The following is a 24,758-nucleotide window of genomic DNA, read 5'->3' on the forward strand; positions in this document are numbered from 1 at the left end:
TCCCAACTCTGTCTTAAAGAGTGTTAACACCATTCGCATGTGACAAACTTCTGTATCACAGGAGATTGGGAGGATTACTTAAACAGTGTAATAACATCTATGATTCTGTTGAGTTTTTTTTTTCCCTGTATAATTGAAATACTTTTTTGATTATAGTTTGTTTTTAACATGCTTATTTTAGTTTGCTTTCCGTTTTCCTTAAGATCGTAATTAGGAAACGCTGGGTTGAGGAAGCTCAAGTGAGCTTGCTTAGTATTAGTCCATTATTTCTTCTTTGGAGATGCACATACTGTATAGTTTCTCTCCGCTTACCCATTGTTATTTGTAGTGTTTCTTCTTACTCACTGGGAACAGATAAAAGGGGAATTATTAGCGGAAATTTTAGCCATATTCTCTTCTCTTAGAATGTTTAAAATTTCAATGTAAAGGCAATTAGTACATATTGTTATCAAAGACACTACTTGTTTTTTAAATTCTAACATAATTCTGAACAATTCAGCAATTAATAAAATGAACATTTAAGTGGTGCTTAAGCTCATTTTCCTAAGAATGAGACAAAATTGGAGCTTTGTAAATGTACATTAATATGTTTTCTTTATGTAATTCTGAATCTCATGTAAATGAATTTGTAGAATTAATCACAGTAGAAGGAATCCTTTTTGCCCTTCCCAAGTGAAGCTCCCCTAGGTGCAGTTGGGTTGTCCTTCTGGGTTGCTTTAAGGGCACTTTAGCAGTTTTAAAAACTTAAGTACTAATTTCATAGCCAGTGTCAGCTGAATTTATTGAAGTAGGTCAGACTCTGGATAGAAACTTGTTTCTCAACCCTAAAGAGAGTCATTATCCATTCTTCTGTTTGTTAGAGAATAGTAATAAATTCCTCCACATTGATCACAAGTCTAGAGCAATTTCAGAAAATCTAGATAGTTGGATTTTTTTCAGTTATAGGAAATTACTTAAGATTCTCTATGAATTTTATTTTCCCAGTGGATCAAAAAACAGAGAAAAACAAGCAATAAAAATCAATTCCTATCTTCCTATAGACAGTAGCTGTATGCTTAAAAAGAGAAACATACCCACCAGCATACATATGTACATCTATAAAATGCACATGCAAGGATGCAGTTAATTCATTGGGGAATTATTTTCCTTTTTTTAAAAAATTGTAGGTTAATTTCCCATTCTGTTCAGTTAATGGAGCAAGTTGTAATTGAAAGTATATACTGTATGTTTCACAATATGTTTCCTTTGAACTCTGGAAAAATCACATTCTGTGTCCATTGGAACTAAAATTCTCATTTGGGTCTCTATTAGAAAATAGTATAATCATGTGACAAAATATATGATACTGAAAACATAAGTATCATGAGAAGTCAATTTTTTTCCTTTTTAAAAACCTGCTTTACTTATCTATTTTGATTTCTGCTTTTTTAAAATGCTGTTTGTTAAACAAAAGGAGGAGATACTGCTTTGAGATATTGTGGTAACAGGTTTTCAGTTCACTAAACAATTGATACACTTCGTTTGGTGTTTATTTTTTGTAACGTCTCTTGTCTTCTATTTCTTATTCAACTCATGATTCTATATGTATTCAAATCATTTATTCTCTGACAGGGACTCAGGCACTGAGATTAAGCGCCTGTGAGTTTGAACGTTACTGTGTCTTACTGACTGTGACGGTGCACAAGTTATTTTAAATTTCAGAGTTTCAGTCTCCTCATCAGTAAAATGCTGATAAAATCATAGGTTGAGGATCAAATGAATTACATCTAAAGTTCTTGGCACTTTATTTTGCTCTTAAGTACTTAGAAATGTTTTCACTACTGAAGTTGCTAATAATTCTTTTTCCATAATCACAGTGAGAATTCCTGGCCTCATGTAAGGAAAATAAGTATTTCACCACTTGTTTGAATATAATATAATAATATAATATAATAATAATATAGAGGTTTGATGAGTAATGCTTAAAATATATTGTTGTTGTTCAGTCACTAAGTCATGTCCAGCTCTGCAGCCCCATGGACTGCAGCACAACAGGCTTCCCTGTCCTTCACTCTCTCCTGGAGTTTGCTCATATTCATGTCTATTGAGTCAGTGATGCTATCTAACCATACTATATATCTGCATAAGTATGATGTCTATAGTTTGCCCTTCTGAGAAGTCAATAATTAATGATCAGTGTGCTTTTAATTTATACGGGAAGGTTTTGTGGCGAATTTGGCAATTGAGATGGTTCTTAAACGTTGGATATGAGTTGATACAAGAGTTACATGAATAGGGAGAGGGAGTAAGCAGCATGAACGGAGGCTTGGAATTTCAAAATGTCAGATAGTAACTTAAAGATGTTTTGAGGCAGGAACCAATGTATGGACATTGTGTTAAAGTAGCCTTGGCATAATTAATTGGTCTGTCATAAACTGCTTGCTGCTGCTGCTAAGTCACTTCAGTCGTGTCCGACTCTGTGTGACCCCATAGATGGAAGCCCACCAGGCTCCCCCGTCCCTGGGATTCTCCAGGCAAGAACACTGGAGTGGGTTGCCATTTCCTTCTCCAATGTGTGAAAGTGGAAAGTGAAAAGTGAAAGTGAAGTCGCTCAGTCGTGTCCGACCCTTAGCGACCCCACGGACTGCAGCCTACCAGGCTCCTCCATCCATGGGATTTTCTAGGCAAGAGTACTGCTTAGTGTTGCACATTTAGTAAGTGGAAAATCAGAGACTCGAAAATTCAAATCTTTTTTAACTTCAAATCCTTCAAATCCTTGTTATATCATATTGATAATATTGACATCCTTGCTACATCATCATTGACGGAGAATCTGCTAGGTGCAATTACATCCGGAGAAAGCAAAAATGAACAAGACATAGTACTTGTATCCATGTATCTGTATTGTGGGCAATTCTTTGTGGCAGTCACTCACTGTGTATATTCTTTGGAGATGTTATTCTGCTTTCCCCATGATTATCTCATATAGGGAGTATCTCCTTGGTGGAGATGCTAGCATTTAAGGAATAGTGGTATAATACGGCTGTTAAAATGCAAAGTCGACTTAATGTTGTGTTTCAAAGCTAGAGAACATCTGGGTTAGAGTAAAAAGTGATAATATGTCATTCACCAGTGTGGTACACCTTCCCAGTGGATTAATGAATATATGACTACATGTGATTTTTTTACTTGCTGATTGAGAAACCTGTGTCTGTACTGTAACTATTTGGGCTTTCTCATAAAATTTTGTAATCAACTGCTAGCTAAATAGTGCTTTGTTTACTATTTACTAAGTGGAATTACCTTTATGTCATGTAAAATAATTTAAGGTTCAGTTCAGTCACTCAGTCGTGTCCGACTCTGCGACCCCATGAATCACAGCACGCCAGGCCTCCCTGTCCATCACCAACTCCCGGAGTTCACTCAAACTCATGTCCACAGAGTCGGTGATGCCATCCAGCCATCTCATTCTCTGTCGTCCCCTTCTCCTCCCGCCCCCAATCCCTCCCAGGATCAGAGTCTTTTCCAGCGAGTCAACTCTTCACATGAGGTGGCCAACGTATTGGAGTTTCAGCTTTAGCATCAGTCCTTCCAATGAACACGCAGGATTGATCTTTAGAATGGACTGGTTGGATCTCCTTGCAGTCCAAGGGACTCTCAAGAGTCTTCTCCAGCACCACAGTTCAAAAGCATCAATTCTTCAGCGATCAGCTTTCTTCACAGTCCAACTCTCACATTCATACATGACCACTGGAGAAACCATAGCCTTGACTAGACGGACCTTGGTTGGCAAAGTAATGTCTCTGCCTTTTAATATACTATCAACGTTGGTCATAACTTTCCTTCCAAGGAGTAAACGTCTTTTAATTTCATGGCTGCAATCAGCATCTGCAGTGATTTTGGAGCCCCCCAAAAATAAAGTCTGACACTGTTTCCAATGTTTTCCCATCTATTTCCCATGAAATGATGGGACCAGATGCCATGATCTTTGTTTTCTGAATGTTGAATTTTAAGCCAACTTTTTCACTCTCCCTCTTTCACTTTAACAATTAGTTGTTGAGGCAACAACTTAACCAAGTTGTGAGGCAATACACAGTAGGAGCTAGGAACATGAATTAAGTAGCTGGTCTGCCTGGGTTCCACTCCAGACTCTGCTACTCATTACCTTGGTGACCCTTGTTTCCAGTTTGCCAGCTATAAATTGGGGATGATAATAATCCCTACTTCATTGTTGTATTTGGCATGTAGTAGACACTGGCAACCCACTCCAGTGTTCTTGCCTGGAGAATCCCAGGGACGGTGGAGCCTGGTGGGCTGCCATCTATGGGGTCACACAGAGTCGGACACGACTGAAGTGACTTAGCAGCAGCAGCAGCAGCAGCAGACACTGTCTATTGTTAGTTATTCAAGATCCATTATCCCTTATTTGCAATTTAGAAGTAAACTATAAACTGGCAGTTTTTAATATAATTCATTTGACATCAAATCCTGACCTAATAAATGTCTGGTTTTTGGTTCTATACTTGACCTTAAGTTATTTATAGTTTGTGAAAGCTCTTTGTAAAATATAGACATGTGTTATTACAATTGTTTTATGATACTTATTGGACAGTATAGTTTACAGTGTTTCTCATGAAGTAAAAATAAACATGGATGTCCTGTGATTAGTATTATCAACTAGTTAATTAAAAACTAAGTAAAGGATTTCCCTGGTGGTCTAGTGGTCAAGGCTGGGTGCTTCTTGCGCATAGGGTGTGGGTTCCATCCCTGGTCAGAGAACTAAGATCCCATATGCTGCACGGCAAGGCCAAAAAAAAAAAAAATTAAAAGAAACCTAATTAATGTTAATATTTATTGAATGTTTATGTGTACTAGGTACTACACAGAGCATTTTATGTTCATTATCTTCTTTATTCCAACAGTCCTTTAGGTGTGATAGTATTGATTCTGTTTTTAATGTGCTGAGGCTTAGAGAGCTAAGGTCATTTGCTCAGGGTCACAGTGTCACTCAATGTGCTAGCAGGGCTAGAATTCAGACCTCATCTGACTTTTGAAGTCACTTCTGTGTCCTTTTCTTCCATCTATACTATCTTTATAGTTTAGAAAATTTTCATGAAATAAAATCACTGGCATACTAAAGTATATATATATTTTAAGATTCTTTGCTTTATAGAATTTTTTGCCATTTAAGAAAAATACTGAGTCTTTCAGTGAACTGGAGTTACAAAGTACCAATTTACAAGCAACTCTGGGAAATTTATATTGATTGTGTTAAGGGAGGTACTTATATACTCTAAATACAGGGGAGGGGAGGGGAGTTGAAAATGAAGAAAAATTGGCTTTCTTTTAAACAGAAAATACTAATTTAAAAAGCTTATGTAGCTGACAGTGGGACAGGAAGTTCTGTTTTGTTTATTAGGGCAAAGGAAGGCAGTGGAGCGCGCGTGCTCTGCAGTGAGCAACTGTTGGTCCCCACTCAGCTCCATGCGCTCCCCTAACATTAGCCCAGTTGGCACCTCAGTATCTGCCCATCCTCATTCCTTGAATGTGATCGCCGTAAGACAATGATCAATAAAGTATAAACTTATTTTGCTTTTTTTCCCTTATTATTGTAGGTGCTGGAAAGCCCCCTATGTTTGGTGATTATGAAGCTCAGAGACACTGGCAAGAGATTACTTTTAATTTACCCATCAAACAGTGGTATGGATAATTTTAACTTGATTTTATTGTTTATCAGTCAGTTAATGTAGATTATTTGAAGTTACTTAAAAAGGAAAATACACTGTTTCTTCATCTTTAGCATCCTTTCTTCACACTGTTTCTTCATCTTTAGCATCCTTTCTTCCTATTTATTGAAGTCACATATGTTACCCTGTATATTGTCAGCTCATTTTGAAATTTTATCCTCCTGAAAGTTACCATATACTCAGCTACCAGCTGGAATATAATACTAAACTAGAACTTTAATGATAGGACACTGTATGCCATGAAAGCTCCTCAGGATATAAACTGTGAAAGTTTATGGAAAGTATATTTCTTTTGATGGTTTCTCAAAGTTTCTCTCTTAGGAAAGTATGAGATGTAAAGAAACAGTAGCTTAGTGATGAAGAATGTAGATGTTCGAGTCAGACTGCCTGTGTATGTGTGTGTATTAGTGTTCAGACGGAGACTGTATTCTTTACTGGCAGTGTGAGCTTTGGCAAGTTATTTAACTGTCTCTGCCACAGTTTTATCACTCATAGAATAGAAATAATAGAATACATATTTCACTGGGTTATTGTGAAGATTGAATAAAATGATTCACTTAAAGCATTTACACCAGTGCCTGAAGTGTAATGAGCTCTCAATAAATGTTAGCTGTAGTTATGTCTTCAAAAAATCTGTGCATTGCCATTTTTGTTGAACATGTTCTGATAATTGATGACAGTATTCTTTTTTACTTATTATATACCTGGTAGATTATTTGATTAAACCTGGTTGTACAAAGTGTTTATATCATTCTCTTGATTGCTTTGGTCACTGCTTTTAACTCCTTTATGAAAGAGAGTTATATATAAGAACTTCACATTGAACTCTCTATTAACAGGTTGGCTCTACTTACTCCAAATTTGGAGTATTTATAATAGAGATCAGCTAAATATTTGATATTCTTTTTTTTTAAATAGATGTGTGCATATTTTTTTTTGGTTATTTTTGACCTCACTGCACAGCTTGTAGGATCTTAGTTCCCTGACCAGGGATTGAATCAGAGGCTATGGCAATGAAAGCACCAAGTTCTAATGTTTAAATGGTGTGATTTCTTTTTTTTCGTAGTTTGAAGTTTATTGTTATATCATTCATAATGACTGTCGTTGAAAAAGATATATCTCAATGGCATAGTTTACAAAACAGAAAATATATACTTGGGACAGGTTCACTATTTTCAACAGTGGGTATAAATCTGTATTGGAAATAACATTTCTAATATTTTAAATTGTCTAATTTTGTCAAATTTGATTAGTTTGCCATTTTTGTTACCTAGTAATGTGACTGAGAATGGTTTCTTATTTTTTAACTTCAGTTTTCCAAGTGTGAAGTCTTTCTGTCTTCATCTAGAAAGTCAGTTATAGTCAAAATTTTCAAGTGATATAGTTGTCTGAAATATGAAATTAGAATCTATCAGGTAAAGTTTTACAATGTCAGTTTTATAATTCTAAATTTAAAAACTGATTTATTCCATTTCATTATACATAGCTGACAGTTATAGAGGAAAGCAACTTTTTTCTTTAAATGACAATTTTTATAATGATAATTCCTTAATGTGTGATGTCAGAGCACTTTTGGCATTAAGTAGTAGAAAACCTAATAGTAGTTTAAGCAATAAGATAATTATCTCCATAAGTAGGTCTTTGTAGGACTGGTAAAGTGGCTCAATGATAGCAGTTAAAGAACTCAGGCTTTTCCATTTTCTTCCCTTTCCTTTCTTCTTGGCGTGTTGGCTTTTCATCCTGAGGTTTTTTACCCCAAGATCAGATGACTGCCAAGGCTACCAGCACTGTAACTTTGTTGTGACTTTGTACAACCATATTCAAGGCAGGAAAAATAAGAATACCTTATTTTTTACGTCTCTTTTTGTTGTGGAGCAAAATCTTTTCCACCCTTAAAGCAATCATAAATAGAAATGCCTGGCTCAGTGCAGGCATGGTTTATCACCTGGGGTAGGAGAAGTGTCTACCTACCCTGAGTATGTTGCTTTTTAAAACAAGATCACAGTTTTATAAGTGAGGAATTGCAGGAATCACTGTTTATTTCAGCATTGTTATAACTTTGAGAAGCCTAAATATATTTTGGTAGGGGAATGATTAACTAAAGTACATTTCTCCTATATGCATGTGTACATGTTTTTTCCTAGGTAGATTCCTAGAAGCGAATCTCTAAAGTAGCCAGTTATAATGGATACCAATACCAGAATGTCTCTTACCCTTACCAATATTTAATAATAACAACACCAGACTTCTAAAATTTCCATTTCCTTGAGTACATGTGATGTTGAGTTTCCATCATGTCTGACTCTTTGTGACCCCATGGATAGCCCACCAGGCCCCTCTGTCCGTGGAATTTTCCAGGCAAGAATACTGGAGTGGAGCATTTCCTGCTCCAGGGGATCTTCCCAACCCAGGGATCAAACCCACGTCTCTTGTGTCTCTGCACTGACAGGCAGATTCTTTGCTACTGTGTTACCTGGGAAGCCCCTGGTGTATTTATTGATCATCATATCTTTCTCAAATTCGCATATTTATGTATTTCCCCCATGTTACTGATGAATTGCTGATCTTTTTTTGTAATGATTTGTGTGATTTTAAGATAAAAAATTCCATTAACTTTTTCTGCTGTGTAACAAATGACCACAAAAATAGTAATTACTTAAACACATTTATTTTTTATTTTTGGTTGCCCTGTGTTCCTCATCGCTGTGCCGGGCTTTCCCTAGTTGTGGCAAGTGGGAGCTGCTCTCTGGTTGTGGTGCTCGGCTTCTCATTGCAGTGATTTCTCTTGTTGAGGAACGTGGGCTGTAGGTGCGCAGGCTTCAGTGGCTGCGGTTCACAGGCTCAGTTGTACAGCATGTGTGATCTTCCTGGACCAGGGATCGAACCTGTGTCCCCTCCATTGGCAGGAGGATTCTTAACCACTGTACCTCCAGGGAGGTCCAAAACACATTTATTATAGAAGTCTGGGCACAGCTTATTTCAGTATTATGATCAGAGTCTCTGGAGGCTGCAATCCAGTTGTCTCTGAGACTGCAGTCTTATCAGAGGCTCAGCTGGGGAAAGAACCATTTCCAAGTTCCCTCAAGTTATTGGCAGAATTAATTTCCTTGCATCTATAAAACTAAGGGCTTTGCTTTCTTGTTGGAAGCTACCTTTATTTTCTAGAGTCTCCCTGCAGTTTCTTGCTATGTGGCTTCTCCATTAATGCCCACTTACTGAAACATGACAGTTTTCTTCTTCCAGGTCAGTGAAAGGGAGTACTGTGTAGCTTAGCCAGCAAAATGGAATCTTACATATATGTAAAACATAAGCATAAGAATGATCATCCTATCACTTTTTTTGTACTTGGTTGTTTATAGGTAAGTCACGTGTCTTGTCCACACTCAAGGGGAGGGAATTGATTGTACACACACATGGCAGGAATACCAGGAGATGGGTTCATAGGGATGACTTTAAAGTTTGTCTGCTGTAGTATTCGGCAGTCTATAATAGTATTCTGCATTTTAATCATTTGTTTTGGTGTGTCTATAGGTATAAAAGAAATATCTTCTTTCTGTTCTTATCTTTGAATTTTTCTTAAGGTGTTTTTATTAAATTTTTACATTTGATATATAGACATTCTTTGAACTGTTCTTGAAACTTCTTTAAGTTGGGAACTGTTTTAAAATAGAATATATTTTTGTACGAAGCAAAAATATCCACAATATATTAGAAAAAATTACATCTTGAAGTTAACATTAACACACTTGGAGTAATTTTGTAGTTTGCTGTGGCAGCTAGAGTTTTTTATTGATAAAACATCTACTGAGATTACATGGGAATTCAGTGAGAAAGGACATTCCAATGGTATTTATCCAACTTTGCAGGTGGATCCAAGACATATAAAGCAGGAGAATTAACTATTTGCTTTGTTTCTACAGGTAGATTTTGAAGCTTTACTTGAAACACTTTTAAGCTATCTTCTTCCACAAATTTCTCTCCTTTCTTATGCATTTCCATAAAGATAGGTAGCACAGTTGTTAGCTCTATTATTCCTTCTTCCCAGTCTAACCAGTGGTTTTACTGTTAGCATATATCTTTGCATGCTTAACATCCATGCCTCCTTTGCTATCTCCAGTGGATCTCGATGTTAAAGTAAATGAAAAATAGCTTTTGCCTTAGAAGAAGCTGAAAAACAAATCAAATTGTATTGTTCAAAATGTGATTTTTGAATTCTGTGATGCTTTTCCACTACTGTATCCATCCCGGTGGTTTTGTAGCTAATGAAACCAATTAGAACTACTATTGTACACTCATTTTGTGTCAGGCAGTTGCTTAACAGTTTTACATGTTTAGTTCAGTCCTTCAGCGACTCTGGGATAAATACAATAAAACCTTGTGCAAACGTGCCCTGTCATTACGTGAACTTGGAAATAACACAGTTTGGTACCTGTGTTCAGGTAACCCTGTTTAGAGAAATGGGTCCTCTGGTCTCCACTATTGGCCTGGCCCAGCTTCCCAGTTTCAAGCTGTTGAAAGGGACTCTGACTTACATGGAGTTTCTTGAGTTCACTGTATCTTGATTTTGAGTTCCAGCCAGATAGATACAGGACCAGGTTTGTTCACATGGATGTTGCTGCTGGGGTAGATACCTGTCACCAGATGGTGCTGCTGCTGCTGCTAAGTCACTTCAGTCGTGTCCAACTCTGCGTGACCCCATAGACGGAAGCCCACCAGGCTCCCCCGTCCCTGGGATTCTCCAGGCAAGAACACTGGAGTGGGTCGCCATTTCCTTCTCCAATGTGTGAAAGTGAAAAGTGAAAGTGAAGTCGCTCAGCCACGTCAGACTCGTAGCGACCCCATGGACTGCAACCCACCAGGCTCCCCCGTACATGGGATTTTCTAGGCAAGAGTACTAGAGTGGCTTGCCATTGCCTTCTCCGGTCACCAGATGGTACCATGCTGTATTGTGCCCATGGCTGTCTAGCATGGCTTGATCATTTTATTAATCCTCACTCTCTGCATCCAAACCTACATATTATGTATCAGACACTAAGAAAAGTAGACCTTTTGAAGATGAATACAGTTGATCCTCGAACAACATGGGTTTGAACTGTGCAGGCCCCTTATACATGGATTTCTTTCAATAGTAAATACTGTACTACAGAATCCATGGTTGGTTGAATCCGAGGTTGTGGAATCTAGATCCAGAGGAACCTTGGAGAGAGATGGCTGACTGTAAATTATACTTGGATTTTAAACTGCATGGAGAGTCAGTGCCCCTAATCCACATGTTGTTCAGGGCCAACTATAGTAGGTTATTTAACCGGATCATGATAAATGCCAACTTAAATTTTTTTTTTTCAGTCTCAGAGTAAGGGATTGTGATGTCAAAAAATTGTGACCCATTTGAAACAGGCTCTTTTTTTTTTTTTTTTTTGCTATTTCATACTGTTTATGGGGTTCTCAAGGCAAGAATGCTGAAGTGGTTTGCCATTGCCTTCTCCAGCGGACCACGTTTTGTCAGAACTCTCCACCATGACCTGTCTGTCTTGGGTGGCCCTACAGAGATCAGATTGCCAACATCTGTTGGATCATCGAATAAGCAAGAGAGTTCCAGAAAAACATCTGCTTTATTGACTATGCCAAAGCCTTTGACTATGTGGACCACAACAAACTGTGGAAAATTGTTGAAGAGATGGGAATACCAGACCACCTGACCTGCCTCTTAAGAAATCTGTATGCACGTCAGGAGGCAACAGTTAGAACTGGACATGGAACAACAGACTGGTTCCAAATAGGGAAAGGAGAACATCAAGGCTGTATATTGTCACCCTGCTTATTCAACTTATAATGCAGAGTACATCATGAGAAATGCCAGGCTGGATGAAGCACAAGCTGGAATCAAGATTGCCGGGAGAAATATCAATAACCTCAGATATGCAGATGACACCACCCTTACGGCAGAAAGTGAAGAAGAACTAAAGAGCCTCTTGATGAAAGTGAAAGAGGAGAGTGAAAAAGTTGGCTTAAAATTCAACATTCAGAAAGCTAAGAACATGGCATCTGGTCCCATCACTTCATGACAAATAGATGAGGAAACAGTGGAAACAGTGGCAGACTTTATTTTTTGGGACTCCAAAATCACTGCAGGTGGTGCTTGCTCCTTGAAAGAACAGTTATGACCAACCTAGATATCATATTAAAAAGCAGAGACATTACTTTGCCAACAAAGGTCCGTCTAGTCAAAGCTACGGTTTTTCCAGTAGTCATGTATGGATGTGAGAGTGGGACTATAAAGAAAGCTGGGAGCCGAAGAATTGATGCTTTTGAACTGTGGTTGAAGAAGACTCTTGAGAGTCCCTTGCACTGCATGGAGATCCAACCAGTCCATCCTAAAGGAGATCAGTCCTGAATATTCATTGGAAGGATTGAGGTTGAAGCTAAAATTCCAATACTTTGGCCACCTGATGGGAAGAACTGACTCATTAGAAAAGACCCTGATGCTGGGAAAGATTGAAGGCAGGAGGAGAAGGGGACGATAGAGGATGAGATGGCTGGATGGCATCACTGACTCAATGGACATGAGTTTGAGTGAACTCCGGGAGTTGGCGATGGACAGGGAGGCCTGGCGTGCTGTGATTCATGGGGTTGCAAAGAGTCGGACACCACTGAGCAACTGAACTGACTGAAACAGGCTTAGGGATAGTGGTTATTTATGTTGTATACAGTTTGTGTCCATTATTATAAATTATTCTAATGATTGAGAAAATTAATTGGATAGAAGAAGTAGTCTAGTTATAAAATTATAGTTAAGGAGTCTATGTAAATTTATTGTAGTCTATTTAGTCTATGTAAATTTTCATTTCTTGAGTCACAGTATTTATATGTAGTTTCTTCCCGTTCTAACCAGTTAGAAGAGCCTATTAATTTATGAACTTTACATATAGTGTTTTTCCTTAATTCACAGAATTTTGCATGTAATAGGCTTTCATTAAATGTTGGTTGAATTGTGTTCTAAGTGATATTAATAAGTCTACTTGTTTCATGCAGTATTTCTTTCTTTGCAAATCAAATCTTTACATGGTTTTAACATTCATTTTTTACTTTTTAAAATTGTGATTTCACATTGTTTCTTTAATTTTTAGACTGTCAGAAGCAAATTCTCTTTTTGTTGCATATTTTCTTTTGTATTAGTCATTGTTTAAGTTTACTAATAGTAGAATGACAACTAGTTCCAATTTGCCTGTGACAATCTTGGTTTACCTCTGTTGTTATGGCTTAATTATAAATAGATTCCTCTTTCACTCTTAAGAATACTTTGATTAGATAATAATTTAGTCACACTACTCACTAACAACTTTAATTGTGAGTTCACAAAAATTTTTAAGAGAAGAGAAAAAGTAAAAATTTAGATGATTTTTTTACCTTATATTTTTTTCATATTAAGTTAAATGACATGATATATTGAATACAAGTCTGTTTCTTGAATATTGATTGATGGAGTGGTGCTTTCTTTTTCCTTTTTTTCCAGGTATTTTAACAGCAGTGATAACAATTTACAGTATTGGGGATTGGACTATCCACCTCTTACAGCTTATCATAGTTTTTTATGTGCATATGTGTAAGTTTTTCTTCCTTAACATAACTCTACATATTTATGCCCTTAGCAGATGTAGTAAGGAACTTATGATTTAAGATCAGATTGGAATTCCTTCTTTCACAGACATGGAATGGTTTATAGATGATAAGGCACTTCTGTTTAGTGGAGACCCAGTTCAACTCTGTAGTGGTATTCCATTTCAGACCTGCAGTGTGTCAGTAGAAATTTGAGGAACTTCACAGTATCTTCTGAACGTATCTTATTTGTTTTACTGTTTCATGTTTTAAAAAAAATTAGCTTCCTGGACTAAAAATATGTCTCCAAACTTCATGATAACTAGTTGTACTTTTCAGTGTTCTGGATAATATGATTGAAAACTTTATTTATCTTTAATAACTATGCTCAGTTTTATGCAATGATTTATGATTAACAGCTATTTATTGTAGACTATTATGATAACTGAAAAGATGATAAATTATAAAGCTATGATCCTCAGTCCTAGTATATTGCTGTTTACAAAGTACGTGTTTAGTAAATGAAAGGTGACACATTAGATTGTTTTCACACTGAAAGTATCATGAAGGTAGGGCTTTTAGTTAAAATGTTACATGAGTTTGTTGGAAGATGAGCAAGGTGGATTCGGTTTTTTAGTTTTAGTCAGTTTCACATGGTTAAATACAAAGAGTTAAGTCTTAACTCTATTGCTTTATAAAAGCAATGGCCACTTCTCAACATAGATTCATGTCCTCAGGCGTCCTTATTGCTAAAAGTGATGGGGAATAAAGTGCATGTGTATATGCTTTGGTTTGCAGAGCAAAGTTTATAAATCCAGACTGGATTGCTCTCCATACATCACGTGGATATGAGAGCCAGGCACATAAGCTCTTCATGCGTGCAACAGGTAAAAGAGAAGTAGACATTGAATGTAAAATTGGATTAAACATTTTTTTAAACTGATGACAGGAGGAGAAGGGGACGACAGAGAATGAGATGGCTGGATGGATGGCATCACCGACTCGATGGACATGAGTTTGAGTGAACTCTGGGAGTTGTTAATGGACAGGGAAGCCTGGCGTGCTGTGATTCATGGGGTCGCAAAGAGTCGGACACGACTGAGCAACTGAACTGAACTGAACTGAACTATACATATGCATATATATGTATACTATTTGAGCAAATGTGTATGTAAACTAAAACACAAAAAAGTAGAAATGAATAATTCTGGGTGCTTTACATTTGTTATTATCTCACTTAATAATATGGACACCCAAGTGAGGTAAAATACTGTTGTTATTCTTAAGCTGAGAAACTGAGGCCCAGTAAAGTGAGGGTAATATTACTAGCTCACCTGAAGTTGGTTAGCTCTGAATTAAAGTTTTAATTGTTCAGGCCTTTGCTTTGATAAATCCCTTTCACTTTAAAGTAAATTACAGTGGTATGAGCTTCCCTACTGGTTCAGTGGTAAACAGCCCACCTGCCATTGCAGGAAACGCAGGTTCAATTCTTGGATTGGAAAGATCCCTTCAAGAAGGAAGTGGCAACCTGCTTCAGTATTCTTGCCTGGGAAATCCCATGGACAGAGGAGCCTGGTGGACTACAGTCCATGGGATTGTGAAAGAGTTAACATGACTGCAACTAAACAACAACAGTTGTATATCATACATTGTATTGCTGTGTAGTGTTGCTAAATTAATCTTTATAACAAATGTTTATTGAGCATTTATTGTATGCTAAGAGTTGAAAGTAATAAGCTTATATTTTTTTAAAACCTTTACAAGACTTAGGCTTTTATGGGTCTTTTCCTTAATTACTCTAAGTCTAATCAGATTTGTTCTCTTTACCATTCACCCCATGATAGACTCTCAGGTCCAAGAGAGAACCTGCATTGCCTCTCCCTCTCCCACACCACTCCCTCCTCCTGAATGCTTTAATCCCGTCTGAACTGCATACTCACCACATGATATTTAGCTTCTGAGCCAGTACCTGCATCTGGAGGGAACTCACGACTTTTAGACACAGTCTGTTCTATTTTCAAAGAGCCCCCAATTATTAGAAATTTCCTTCTTTTTTTTTTGTTTTTTTTAAAATTTTTATTTAATAAATGGTACAAAGCACAATGCCAAAAACATTAACAGTTAAAATTTCAACAAATGAAAAAAATACTATAGAATACACAGTTGCAAAAAGCTCCATTAAGTTATTTTACAACTGCCTCAAGCTGCAAAAAGAAAAAAAACCCAATGCCATAGCTAAGTTATTCCTCTCTCAGAATAATGCCATTTATATTATAAACCACGAGCTCCCCATCAAACGACGGGAACTGCTTTTGTTAATTCACACATATATATATATATATATATGTATATATATGACTGTATTGAACCTTCACTAGTCATATGAAGTTCTGTTTCCTTGGGCCACATAGAACAAGTCTGGTCCTTTTTATACCTAACACCTTACAGACATGTGAAGTTATCTCCTCTCCAGGTTAAACATTCTTAGATACTTCAGCTCTTATTAGATGACCAGTTTCTTGAATGTAATTATGGGTTTGAGGTCTCTTGTTGTACCCCTTTGAATATGCTCCAGCTTTTCAGTGTCATCTTAAATGTAGAATCTCGGAATGAAAATAGATTGCATGCATCTAACACTGACACTTTACTATTGTTTACCTTATGCTTGAACTTAAATATATGTTTTTGGTACAAGAAAAAAATAGGCTCTTTGGATAGCTATGTTGTATTGTTGAAAAACTTAATATATTAGTTTCTCTTTGTTCTGAAAGGACTGAACATTCAGAATTATGAATTGCTTTTTTTTTCCCCACTTTTTTTCAGTTTCTTCCTCACCTTGGCCTCTCAAGCTCTTTGTATTCATTAACTAGCAAAAATTTATGAATTTTAATAAATATTCACATTTTAAAAGGTTCTCCTATGTGTCTCCACATTTGAGGTATTTTTTGCATCAGGAAATTTGGAGCATATAGATATTGAGGGGAAAATAAAAGTTTACTTCCCTTGCTTTGAGTATTCTTAATTTTTAAATCCAGGTCAGGGCAAAGAGAATTAGATACATTTAATTAATGTAATGTGTGAACTTATTAGAGGAAATTAAAACACTCTCTAGTCCTATATTAGTTGAAATTAGGCAGAGGTGAAGGGAATGGAAGGGGCTCCATGTGGAAAGAACTTGTCCAGAGTGGGTAGCACCTTGTGTTAATAGAATTTCCATTCAAGGTTGGAGGGAGCCAATTAATAGGTTATAGTAAATCCTGATGGACTTTCGCTTAAAATCGTTTGTTTGTTTTTTCAGTGTTAATTGCTGATTTGTTGATATACATACCTGCAGTGGTTCTGTACTGTTGTTGTTTAAAAGAAATCTCAACTAAGAAAAAGGTAGGTTTTGAAGTAACTTGACATTTCATCTCTGAAATGTTTTATTAGCTTAGATATTAAGTGTAGAGCTTAAGAAGCTATGCTTTGGGGAATAGATAATAGAGAACAGTATATCTTCTGTCAGTTAATTTTCATTTAGAAACATTAACTTATCTTAGAGTAATTATTTTAATGCCCAACTGTAGTAATATGAGGCACTGAATTTTAGAAGTTATATACTTCTGAGTTACACAGAATGCTAAATTTATTGCTTAACTGGTAAATTTGAATGTTGGGTTGGCTTGGGAGAATGACAACTGAAAGGCATTTTGAAAAGTTGCTATATATTCTCATATTCACAGTTAATGAATATTCTCTTTGGTCATTTTATATAATTTTTAGATGAATTTATCTGATTTGTATATCTAAAAATGCTTTCTCTAACAAATACCTTTTAGTGATTTTTTTTTTCATTTTTACTGGAGTATGCTATGTCACTTCCATGAAAACTTCAGTATTTAAAGAGTTGTTTTATAAAAATGAAATATTTTGATAAATAGAAGGTAAGAATGGAATATTTGCTACTGTGTTAAATGAAACTATGCATTTACCTTGTTTGATTCAAGTAACAGATTACTTTATTATTTCATAATAATTTTCTTTACAGATTGCTAGTGCGTTATGCATATTGCTGTACCCAGGCCTTATTCTTATCGACTATGGACATTTTCAGTATCCTTTACTGATTTGGAAGTGAAGTCAGATGCACATCATGAAAGCTAGGCTCCGTTTGTATAATGTTGTCATCTACAGTGTCTTATTTGCTAGGATTCTTGCTTATATAAACCTTTTAAAAATGATAAAAATATCTCTTCATCATGTGTTTACTTGAAGGGTAAAGTTCAGATTTATTAAAAGTAGAAATGCTTTTTCACACCCGTTTGGCTTGGGAACAGAACACTGGTAACTGATTAGCTCTTGTGGAAAGTTAGAAAAAGAATGCCAAGTACAGTGATGCTTTCCTAATATTAAAAAGGTAAAACATCTAGCTTTTGTAAACGTTATCTGACACTGACAGAAATACTTCCAGTTTTTGAATTTTAAAACAAAATGCTTTCCTTACAGATAGTGGTAGCTGGAAGCTTCAGGAAACTAAAATTTAATGATTAAATCTGTGTGGATTTCATGTGTTTAATTTTTGATACCTAAAATAAGGAACATTCAAGTAAACAAATTGTAGAGGAAAGTTGATAAAATCTGTACATGGCTCTCCAGTTTGTCTTCTAATGTATTAAATATTGCTGTCTGTCTCCATCTGTCCCAAAGGGAAAAAAAAATCCATACCGTGATTGCTTAAGTAATCATTTTTCCTTTTGTCTCTAGTCTATTTTAGTAATAAAATTAAAATACATATATGTCAAAAGACTTGTGAAAGATATTCAAATATGTAGTTGCTTCCACCATGTTTTTTATTCTGTCCACTTTCCTAATTGAGCTCTCTCTTTTTTTTTTTTTGGCTTTGTAGAATCATAGCTTTCAGATAGTCTAATAATATCAAGAACACTGAGATAAAGGAAACATGAAGTTGTTTATAAGATTTTTTAAAACTATACTTTGAAATGTTAACACTGATTCAGAAAAATACATAAAGCATAAATGAATTGGCTGTTATCCATGTCAAGAAATAGAACATTGCTAGTATCCAAAATGACCCTGTACACGGCCCTAGTACTGCTCCCTCCTCCTTTCTCAAAGATAGCCACATACTGACTGCGAATACTATAGTTTGGTTCTCCCCCTTCTCTGAATTTAATATGAAAGAGACAGCACAGTAGGTATTCCTTTGTGTTAGGTGTTTTTGATTCAACATTGTGAGAGTTATTCTTGGAGTTCTGTGTGGTTGTAGTTTCTTCTCTTTCTCACTGCTTTGTAATATTCCACTGCATGAGTACACATGATTTTATTACTGATATACATTTGGAGTGTTTCCAGGTTTTGGCTATGATAAAACTATGCTGCTTTGAACTTTCTGGTAAGGATCTCTTTGTACACATGTAAATTTATTTCTTATGAGTGGAATTGCTGAATTATAGGGTATGCACATGTTTAATTTTAAGTATTCTCCTATGGTTTTTAAGCATAATCTACCAAGTAACAGGAGAAGGCGATGGCACCCCACTCCAGTACTCTTGCCTGGAAAATCCCATGGGCGGAGGAGCCTGGTAGGCTGCAGTCCATGGGGTTGCTAAGAGTCAGACACGACTAAGTGACTTCACTTTCACTTTTCGCTTTCATGCATTGGAGAAGGAAGTGGCAATCCACTCCAGTGTTCTTGCCTGGAGAATCCCAGGGACGGGGGAGCCTGGTGGGCTGCCATCTATGGGGTCGCACAGGGTTGTACACGACTGAAGCGACTTAGCAGCAGCAGCAGTCAAGTAGCACTCCTGTGAGCAATGGTATAGGTGCTCAGCCTCAACAATTTTCAGTTATTTTCCTTTTAACCATTCTGGTAAATTTGTAGTGGTGTCTTCTCTGTGACTTGACTCAAACTCTTGAAGCTTTTGGGATTATGTCATTTTGTAGGAACACATTTTTTTAACTACTATTTACTTTACTTTCCTCATTTGTAAAATGGAGATGATAAGAACCCTACTTTTTAAGCCTCTTGAGAATTAAATGAATTCATATTTGTTAAACATTTAAAACACTACTTGGGAGGTACTAAATACCATGTAAGTATTTACTGCTCTTATTTGTATTGTTGATACTGCTTTTGTCATTCCTTTTTTTTACTTTTTGGGCTCTGAAATTTGATATTAGTTTGGGCAGAGGCATTTTTGACAGTTGTTTTGGACACTGTGGATCATTCATTTGAAGACTCCAGTTCAGGGAAATTCTCATGAATAATTATTTTTTATGATTCTCTCCCTTTTTTCTGAAGCTTGTTAGACATATATTAGATCTTTCATCTCCATCATGAGCATCTGTCTTTGTTTTATATTTTTGAAGATTATCTTGCTTTATATCTAACACTTCTATTAACTTTCATTTGCTAAACATATCTTAAATTTCGATTTACTTGCTTCCCCCCACTGTTCTGTGAATTATTTCTATTCTCCAAGGTCAGTCTTTTCTCCTTTTCACTTTGGTCCTTTTTCTGTCATAGTGGTAGTGAAAGTCACTCAGTTCTGACTGTTTGCAACCCCATGGTCTATACAGTTCATAGAATTCTCCAGGCGAGAATACTGGAGTGGGTAGCCATTCCCTTCTTCAGGGGATCTTCCCAACCTAGGGGTCGAACCCAGGTCTCCCGCATTGCAGGCAGATTCTTTACCATTTAAGCCACCAGAGAAGCCCAAGTATATTGGAGTGAGTAGCCTATCCCTTCTCCAGCAGATCTTCCCGACCCAGGGTCTCCTGCATTGCAGGTGGATTCTTTACCAGCTGAGCTACCAGGGAAGCCCTTTTCTGTCATAGGTGTTCCTTAAATGTCTATTTGATCTTGGTGTGTTTATTCTAAAAATAAGGCAGAAGAGAAAGCTGCATGTGAGCTTTCTATACTTTTAGTCCACGGTGGGGTACATGGTAGGGTTCTGGCCAGCACTCTTGCATCCTTAAATGTCACAATGTGGAGGAATTTGCACTATAGTATTAACTTCTGCACTGATTGCTTGAATAGTTTATTCCATTTTGGGGGAGAGAAATATTCCTTCTTTCGTTGCTTGGGGGTAAATGCTTTGGCTCCCAGATGATCTTCACAGAGGCATGAGGTGGGATGTGACTTCTCCATTTGGAATTTTCAGTTAATCCTCTTGTTTTCTTTTCAACATCCTCAAGTACTCCAACCTACTTGTTTCCAGAGTTCTCTGAGGGTGTGCAGTGTGGATAGGCTCCTTGCTAGCCTGAGCTTCCTCTGTGTGTTCACTAAACTGTGGCTTCTTTTAAAAAGTGTATTTTATTGGTTGCCACTTCTCTGTCCTCTTTCTCTCTTCTACAAATGTGTTGAAATCTTTATCTCTTATAACCCATCCCTGTTCTCTTTGCGGCTGTAAATGTATACTTAAAAAAATTCCCCATTTTAAGGGGGTCTGTCGCTGAGGGTCGGACACGACTGAGCGACTTCACTTTCACTTTTCGCTTTCACACATTGGAGAAGGAGATGGCAACCCACTCCAGTGTTCTTGCCTGGAGAATCCCAGGGATGGGGGAGCCTGGTGGGCTTCCGTCTATGGGGTCACACAGAGTCGGACACGACTGAAGTGACTTCGCAGCAGCAGCAGCAGAAAGGAGAGGAGGTAAACATGAGTGCTCAGCTCACCATTTTCAACTGAAAATCTAGTTGTGATACTGTTTTCACATAGCAGTGTTGTTAATTTCCAATCAAGCACATGTATTAATTTATATTGATACATATTATAGAGGAAGGATAGTGATATTGGTAAGTTCAGTGTTTTTGTGTATTTTTAACTTTTGGAGCTTTGATTTTGGTATATTGTTACAGTAATATTGTAAAATAACCCAGCAGAAACAAAGCTATGTGTTACTTATTTAGAGTTCTTTTAAACCTAAACAAATCAGTTGCTCTGTTTAGTAGTAGATTTAATATATTTGAGACCACTATATATAATTTCAAATTTGTTTATCAGTTCAATATTTCAGCTTTTATTTAGAAATTGTTTTGATTATACATATTATTACAGAATCATATAAGTAAAATGTTCTTTAAAATGCAAAATCTCTTTTAATTATTGAGATAATTTCCTTGACATGGGAACATATATAATTCTGTGAGTCTCGGCTTTGCTTTGTGGGGTGTTCTTGGAGTATCTTATGACTGGGACCTGCTAGGGTCCCTGGCATTTTGCTTAGCTATAAACTATAAGCAGATGGAACTTTATCACTCCTTGCCATTTTTCTGTTTTTTACTTGGCAAGTGTTTTAAAAAAGGCCTCAAAGGAAAGGGGTGAGTGGCTTTTAAATAGCAGAATTCAAAAAATTACCTCAGCTAATTTATTTGGCTTACTTACCTTGGGGGAAGGTGGTCTTTCACTTTACCTCCTGGTGATTTCTTATTAATGTGTTGGTGGCTGTGGGGTGAATGGAGGAGAGATTGTTATGTTCTATACTATTTTATTTTAAATCTTCCTAATGAGAAAAATATTTTGATCAATGAATATTTATGGGGACTTCCCCGGTGGTCCACTGCAGGGGAAGTTTGCAGGTTTGATCCCTGGCTGGAAGAAGCACAAGCTGGAATCAAGATTGCTGGGAGAAATATCAATAACCTCAGATATGCAGATGACACTACCCTTATGGCAGAAAGTGAAGAGGAACTCAAAAGCCTCTTGATGAAAGTGAAAGAGGAGAGTGAAAAGGTTGGCTTGAAGCTCAACATTGAGAAAACTAAGATCATGGCATCTGGTCCCATCACTTCATGGGAAATAGATGGAAAAACAATGGAAACAGTGTCAGACTTTGTTTTTTTGGGCTCCAAAATCACTGCAGATGCTGATTGCAGCCATGAAATTAAAAGACGCTTGCTCCTTGGAAGGAAAGTTATGACCAACCTTGATAGTATATTAAAAAGCAGAGACATTACTTTGCCGACCAAGGTCCGTCTAGTCAAGGCAATGGTTTTTCCCGTGGTCATGTATGGATGTGAGAGTTGGACTGTGAAGAAAGCTGATCGCCGAAGAATCGATGCTTTTGAACTGTGGTGTTGGAGAAGACTCTTGAGAGTCCCTTATACTGCAAGGAGATCCAACCAGTCCATTCTAAAGGAGATCAATCCTGGATGTTCATTGGAGGGACTGATGCTAAAGCTGAAACTCCAATACTTTGGCCACCTCATGAGACGAGTTGACTCACTGGAAAAGACTCTGATGCTGGGAAAGGTTGGGGGCGGGAGGAGAAGGGGACGACGGAGAATGAGATGGCTAGATGGCATCACCGACTCTGTGAACATGAGTTTGAGTGTACTCCGGGAGTTGGTGATGGACAGGGAGGCCTGGCGTGCTTTGATTCATGGGGTCGCGGAGAGTCGGACACGACTGAGCGACTGAACTGAACTGAATGTGGATTGGCTTGGTAGAACATTGCTGTAGGATTCCATCCCTTTAGAGCATGTTGTATACTTACTAGAAAGACATCCCAATTTGACAATTTTCTTCATGGCTGCATAGGAGTGGCATCTAAGTTAAATGTTAATAAGGATGGTGATAGTCTTTTTGTTGGGGAATTGCACATATTAATAGTTGTAAATTCCTTAACCGTGATTTAAGTAGACTCTCATTCATCTTAAACCTGTGTTGGTGGCATAGATTTATCATTACTGTACATTTGCGTTTATTATAGTTAGTGAGCCAGAGCTTGATTTCTCAGAATTGCTGCCCTCTCCTTATCTTACTGTTTCCCTCTGTTTGTGTTCCAGGTTGGTGTTGTTAATTAAGCTGGCTTGTACTGTCGTGGCTTCCTTCATTCTCTGCTGGCTGCCATTCTTTACAGAAAGGGAACAAACCCTACAAGTTCTAAGAAGACTCTTTCCAGTTGATCGTGGGTTATTTGAGGCATGTTTAAAAGACTTTTCTCTCACTCCTTTCTGATACAGGCCTTTCTCTGTGACCTTTGGGGATTTCATGTAGGAGACTCACAGGAATATGACTTCAGCTGCTCTTCCTGCAGTCATTCCTTGCTAGTTATGTAATCTGGTGCAGAACCTCTAGCCCAGCTGGCATGTTCTAGTACATGAGTAGGTAGTATTTATGCCTCCATGAGATCCATAATTCAGTTATACATTTTTCTAATGAAATAGAGTCCATAATAAAAGACAGCATGAAAAGTCGCAGCTACAAAGTTAACAGTTTTGTGATTTTTGTGTGTGTGTGTGTGTGGGGGGGGTTATATTATCTTTTTAGTCCTAGGAAATTATTTATTAAACTCATAATCATGTTTGCTTCAGAAAGATCTCATAATTCCTCATGAGATATATAACCTTTATCCCTAGTAATTTTTAATGAGAATCATTCATTTCATTTCATTTAATGCTAGCTTAATCACTCTTGTTAAACTTTTATTGCATGGATAATTCGATTTAGAGTCAGTAATTAAACAAACCATTTTTCTGAAACAAAAAGATCTTTTAATAAAGTTAGAGACAACATATTTATAGATAATTTGCTTTTGAATAAACATTTCTTTTAAAAAGAATTAGAAAAGCATATATATCTTTCTAATTTTTGAATATATAAAATTCTATAGAATATCTTTCAGTCAGTTTATGGGAGGATGGAAGAGAAAGAGACTGAGAGAATTTGGTGTTGTGAAGGAACAGAAATGTAAGCCTTGTTTGTCACTTGGGATAATGATGGTGACCGTACTGATAATCGTAAACAATCCCTATTGCCATCACCACCACTCACTAGGTACCAGACACTTCACATGTAATTTTATTTGATCCTTAGCCATAGCAATGAGATAGCTATATATACGCATTCTTACAGATCAGAAAACTGAGGTCATAGGTTCATATAGCTAGTGCACGGCAGAGCTGTAGTTTGAACTCAGAATTGTGTTCCTAACTTCTTTATATATCCTCTAACCTTAACACTTACATAAAGAAAAGTTTAATTCTCCATGTAAGCTGCCTGGTTATTTGCCTTTCCTTCTATTTCAGAAATGGTGTTTATTATGGTAATTATAAAAATGAGTGTCATGCATTTTTATGGTATTGTTGGTCACCTTCATTCACTTGTTGCCCTCAAAATCTGAAGAGCAATTTCATTGGCCCAACAGAGGGAAGTAGGATGGTACAGTTGTCAGTGATAGTTACCTTCTTGATGTTACGCCTACATAGCTGTGAGTTAAGCAGCTTTGCAGAGGATATGTTTCATCATCAGAGAACTGTAGTTAACAAATATGATTTTGAAAGTGATTCTAGCACAACTGCTAATGTCTTTAAACCTGTTGATTCATTAACAGTTGACTCTTACCATTGCTAGTAGCTAGTAGTCATCTTATCATTGCTAGTAGCTAGTAGGCATGTGGTAAATGGGTCAAACAACATGTATTCTACAAATC

General features: G+C 36.9%; 1 protein-coding gene across 1 annotated transcript in view; it reads left to right on the forward strand.

Annotated features, from left to right (window-relative positions):
• ALG6 (ALG6 alpha-1,3-glucosyltransferase) overlaps positions 1–24,758 on the forward strand; it is a 61,672-nt gene that overhangs the window by 14,694 nt on the left and 22,220 nt on the right. The window contains 7 exon segments of the mRNA XM_088835353.1: positions 5,595–5,679; positions 13,240–13,329; positions 14,121–14,209; positions 16,621–16,703; positions 17,350–17,414; positions 21,436–21,645; positions 23,113–23,248. Of these exon segments, the coding sequence (XP_088691479.1) occupies positions 5,595–5,679; positions 13,240–13,329; positions 14,121–14,209; positions 16,621–16,703; positions 17,350–17,414; positions 21,436–21,645; positions 23,113–23,248 (758 nt within the window).

The sequence above is a fragment of the Moschus berezovskii genome, chromosome 4, assembly GCF_049115385.1.
Source record: "Moschus berezovskii isolate FMDL1 chromosome 4, NW_MosBer_1.0, whole genome shotgun sequence".
NCBI classification, from domain to species: domain Eukaryota; kingdom Metazoa; phylum Chordata; class Mammalia; order Artiodactyla; family Moschidae; genus Moschus; species Moschus berezovskii.